This window comes from Takifugu rubripes, chromosome 4 (assembly GCF_901000725.2).
Source record: "Takifugu rubripes chromosome 4, fTakRub1.2, whole genome shotgun sequence".
In the NCBI taxonomy this organism is placed as follows: Eukaryota; Metazoa; Chordata; class Actinopteri; order Tetraodontiformes; family Tetraodontidae; genus Takifugu; species Takifugu rubripes.
Window position 1 is genome coordinate 13,171,031 of NC_042288.1, and position 5,485 is coordinate 13,176,515.

General features: G+C 42.8%; 1 protein-coding gene across 1 annotated transcript in view; it reads right to left on the reverse strand.

Moving 5' to 3' along the window:
- Window positions 1–775: 775 nt before the first annotated feature.
- The window catches only part of cxcl12a (chemokine (C-X-C motif) ligand 12a (stromal cell-derived factor 1)), a 5,825-nt gene continuing 1,115 nt past the window's right edge, over window positions 776–5,485 (reverse strand). The window contains exons 2-4 of the mRNA XM_011603387.2: window positions 5,271–5,388; window positions 4,394–4,477; window positions 776–2,240 (exon numbers count right to left, since the gene is read on the reverse strand). Of these exons, the coding sequence (XP_011601689.2) occupies window positions 2,213–2,240; window positions 4,394–4,477; window positions 5,271–5,388 (230 nt within the window). The 3' untranslated portion in view covers window positions 776–2,212. The remainder of the gene's footprint in view (window positions 2,241–4,393; window positions 4,478–5,270; window positions 5,389–5,485) is intronic.

The window sequence follows — 5,485 nt, forward strand, 5'->3', positions numbered from 1 at the left end:
GTATTTTATATCCTACTTTAATGGCGTTGCAGACTCCGTGGCTCTAGTCACGCCACATCCACCGTTTAACTGCTGACGCCAGCTGTAAAAGACAATTAGCTAACTATTATGTCCTTTTCTATGAAAATAGATGTAGTTGTTACAGGGCTCATATATCTCATGTTGACCAGTCAGAGATGGGACATAGGACTTGTAATCTTTAACTATAAAGTTTAATTGAACTGATCTCAACATTATCAAGCTCCACCAGTGAGGGGAAAATGGTGGTTTCCACGTGCACAGTTTCATTTAACACATCAGTTAATCTGCACAGGAGGACATCAGGAAGACATCAGTGTCTTAATCAGTCGGGGTGGCTGCAAACTCTGCATCCTGTGGTTATCTGACTTACAGTAAGCAGACTGCAGTAGGATGGAGACCGCCACTCGGTCACTTAGTGCCCTCTGATGTTCCAACCAGGGCCACTTTCATCCTCGCACTACCGTGCACCGCCTCGCATAAAATCAGAGGAAAGCTAAGGGTTCATTCCAATTAGCTCTAATGTTTTCCTAATGACGGCTTGTTGAGTTAATGGTTAAATAACAGGCGGGCTCATTGTGCTCTGATTCGAAGTAAAGCTAAACATGTGTTTTCACATCAAAGTGATCAGATTGAGCTTTTTACCCTCATGGACAGAGATAAGTTTGCCCCAGCCGTGTGTCAATGCAGAGTACAAGAGTTATCCAAATGTCCGGAGATTAGGGAGGCATAAAGGCAAAAATGAAATACACACAGCTGTATTCATGACAGTTTAATCTGTGAACAATCTCCTGTGGATAATAATGACTGTGTTTGATGATGGATTTACAAGAGTTTCAGCCATGGTGGAACTTATGAAATCCAAACACGGGCCCTTGAGGTGACGGTAGCTACATCACAGCACACCTTCCATTGACCGTATGCATCCTAAGGCCTTTATGCTGGAAACCCTCTCATATGAATAGAAAAAAATACATTTAAATGGTAATATTAGTCCATTTTTTACTGCCCAACTGTATACATGTTCAAATGTTAGCTAGATGATTGATTATGAGAGTACAGCATCCTTTAAATGATTAGTTTTAATATATAAATGCACAAGAGTACAAAAATAAAACATTTTATAATATTAATTTTACATATGACAAGAGGGTTGAAATGAAGAGGTGGATAACAATCTAACAAGTAAATGCAGTTACACATTCAGGGATCCAGAACTTCAGGATTAACATACAACAAGAAAAGAGACAGAATTCACACTTTGAGTAATGCTTACTTTTGTTGTTAAAACATGAATACACCAGATATAAAGTGCACTTCTCTCTCTGAGTGATGCTTGTAGGTACTTGGTCATTGTTAGTGTTACGGTTTAGCATCTATAACATTCACTACTACGCTGCTATAGTTAGTGTTGAAGCTACTGATGTGACGACAGCTGCCTAACATCCTTTTTTGACAATGGATGTTTGTGTTTATCAATTAATAAACTGACAATTAGAATTAATTTTGCATGTTTTTTTTAAACTAATTTCTAAGTATAGTGTCATTTGTTACAATGATATTTAGATTTTCTCACAGTATTAAAAAGGAACATCCCAGAAATTATTCAGTCTTGCTTGGCATCCTAAATTCAGCCACAATTCATTAGAGTCATGCCACATTCACACTGAATTTAAACAAATAAGTCCACCATAAAAAACAAGCTTCAAACATCAAATACAGCTTGGCAAAACTGTACAGCGCTGCTAATTCTTTTGCTTTCTGCTCTAGTTTGGACCATTTAAAATCACAGTTGTATTGATACTTCTAGCGTTAGCTTCTTTGGAAGCAACAGTCCATGAGAATGACAGAGGTTCAGTGGCGGAAGCACTTCTGCAGGTCTACATACATTAAGCATCAATTTAAATGATTTAAATGATCTTGCCATTTATGTCAATGAGCCAAATAAGTATATACATTTTTAAAAGGGTGGGGGGACATGCTCAGGGATAAAATTGCACTTTATAGTAAAACAAGAGGGGAGGAAGATGAAGATGGCGGCGAGGTTCCCAGTGAAGAGGTGGTTTCCATGCAAGCGGCTGTGGTGGAGCCGTCGGGTTAAGTGCTGTAACATATCAGAAGATCTCTTTTCATGTTATATAGCTGTGATGGCTCGGGTCGGGGGGAAGGGGGGGGGGGGGCGCTGCAGGAGCAATCAGTTGCCGTGTTTCAGCTTCTTCATTCTGGATGAGAAAAGTGAAATTGATGTGAGATTTATGAACAAGGGATAGATTTGATGACAGAATTTCACAGTTGTGTTTGACGATCTGGTAGCACCCTTTCGATACAGCTGGCCCGTCATTGAGAATTTGCAGTGTACTGGATCTTCTTTACACACTTAGACATGTAACTGTATCCCAAAAGCATATAAAGACTGAATCAATGTTTGTACAGTCACCACTGGATACTAGGAAAACAATCCACTTCAAATTTGCCAAAGTTGTTTAAAAAAATTCAAACACATGTAAACACCGAGACAGGGAAAATTGGATGAGTACAAAATAACCCCCAAAACGCCTGGACACAAGACAGACAAGACCAGAAATGGGGTGAAGAAAAACAGAAACACTCACGCAAAGTCTCGTAAAAATGTTACCAGAGCTGAGGAGCTGTGGTGGAGATGATGGATAACTGGGGGAACTGAGAGGAGATTAATCAAGACACCTCTGACTGACAGGGGCAGGAAGGAGGCAGAGCTGGAAAACCATCAGGCTGATGTCTGAGAACAAGTAACAACTGCTGCTGCAGCTGAGGAGAATAAAGATTCGGTGAAAGATTCAGCCAGGAGGCCTTCAAAGACTGAAAGACAGGTGGCAGCCAGTGGGCCACAGGGGCTGACTCAGCACGTTGAGAAGGACGATTGATCGGGCAGCCTGCAGGAGTCAGGCAGGTGTCTCGGGAGAAAGAGCTTTCTTTCATCAGCAGGCCAGAAAACCCCTCGGTCACTGGCTCTGGCAGATGGTCGCACTGAAAACTGAAGAGGCCCTGGAGGCTGGAGGGGCTCGGGACCTTCAGGTGGCAGCAGCTACAATAAGGTGCTGATGGAAAGGGAATGGCGGCATTTCTGGAAGCTGTAGCATGAAGATCAGCGCAGCATCTAAAGGTGACCGATTCATCGGGTTACAGCAGGCTCTGCTGATCGTCTTAGCCAGGCTACTGAATAAGACTGCGGCAGAAAGGACTCTGGAAGTGGCTGTAACAAAGGCGCTCCAGATGGCTGCCAGACCAGGAATCAGTCCAAGGTTTAAACAAAGGCACAGGCAGAATTCCAAAGGTGAGTTTTAGAAAACAGCGAAAACTAAATGAGACCCCCACCGACCACCCCCCCAAAAAAGGTGCACAGCGTATCACAGTGGCCAAGCTAAGACAGAGGGAGGCATTGAGACCGAAGTCTGCGGAGGAAGGATCGTTAAACACGGCATTAGGGCAGCTAATCGGAGAAGGCAGAGCATCATCTTTGTGAGAAGGAATACAGACAGCAGGAGACACATATGGCATAAACAAACAAGTGGATATATATATATCTATATATATCTATATATATCTATATATAGATATATATAGAGAGAGAGAGAGATAGAGAGATAGATAGATAGATAGATATGTATTTTACGTTACACATATGATCGCGTGCACAGGTTATAAACACGTTTGTTCCTCCTCCCCCTTTCTGCCAGTATGTGTAAGTGGGAACACATTAGGTCTGATCCATTGGGAATGGGGACTGTCTACTGACTGAATGGAATGTTTTGTTATGCTGAGGAGCGCTCACACCTCAGTCAAGGGCTTGTAATCATCCTTGAGACAGACCGTCTGACTGTGGGATTGTTGGGCGTCACCCGGCGGGTAGTACACATCAGCACTATCAACGAGCTCCTTTTGGTGATTGCAGATCCGCATTTTTTTCACCCTTCATATTTTCCTGGCATATTGCAGAGTTCAGGAAGGCCAGTTCAGGAAGGCCAGTGGAAGCCTGGCGTGTATTATTATCCTGGCGCCTATTCATAAAATCAACCTTTGGGGCTCAAAAAAAGGGCACCTGACTAATTCCAACTTGTCAAAATGAAATTAAGAAACACTTTGAGTGTAATTTGTTAGTGGCTATCTTCACACATAATTTAGTTGTATCGGACTCGGGTCACTTTGGGTCATGTCCCAGCATGTCAGATGTTTCAAACGGACCAATTAAGACATTGCTTTAACAAAGATCCAGCGATAAGCGTGCGCATCTGTGGGTTCACACTCCCCATTTTACATGTCTATAGGGATAGAGTATGGAGGCACTGTGGTGTGGAGGGAGCTTTCAGTAATGACTCTCCCTTTTAACGGTACTCACTTGTTGATGGCGTTCTTCAGGTACTGCTGCAGCCATCGGATCTCTGGGTTCACACACACCTCTTTGTTTGTCTTCAGCTTGGCACTGAGCAGATGGGGGGGGGGGGGAGAAAAGGTATCAGCCTGCACCATGCTTTATCTGAAGATGAAAAGACTTATGCAAAACCAGAGTAATCAGGCATCTTGACACTGCCCTGTCACGTTGACAGAGAACTTTTCAAAGTAGCGACATTAACATTTTTACCTAACATGTGCCAGCACCTCATCTGAAATTCTCAGAGCTTTCTCTAAAATGAATGTATCTTACATTTGCAATTCCATTCTTCATTAAATTATCGTATAGTTGTGCATTATGGTTGAGTATTGGGACCTAGAGAAGGGGGAAATTTTAGCTTGTGGCTAAAGGCTACACCCCAGCATACGCTGGAGTTATTTACAGAGAAGGTCAAGGCTGGATCATATGACGGTGTGTCTATTGGTAAACATCCTATCTGGTATTTTTCGATCAACAACTGTGTTTTTCTACTGCTCCAGTCAATATTGCTGCAAATTAAATGCTGAGCACTTGAATCGGATCGTTAAAACAGCACGACTGAACCCAATTTCAAAAACCCGGAGTTCCTCTTTCACACGCTACCGATTCACTTCCTGGAAGTGCTACTTTTGGTCAGGAAAAGAAAAAACTACTTTCTCTCCTGAGCATGTGTGTGAAAGTGACAGAGGGGCGTGCGTGTGCACACAACTCTTTTCTCTGGGCTGCCATCTCGTGGAGATTGATGGTGAGAAATGTCCATTAGAGAGGAAACCTGTCCGATGGTTGAGTGGAAACATGCGAGTCTATGCGGCTATCGCCCACTGAAGTCGAGTGTAACACTCACATCACTTGGAAGGGGCAGTTTGGAGTGTGGATGAACCTCAGCTCTCGGATGTAACTCCGTGGGAGGTTACTGACTGTCGAACGACAGTAGCATCTTTCCACCAGGCTGATGGGTTTTGCTAAAAAAGACAAGCACAGATTGGTTTTAGGGTCACTCCACATTGTATTTTACAGTTTATGATTCTCTTTTAACAGCAATTAAATCAGCAGAAAATA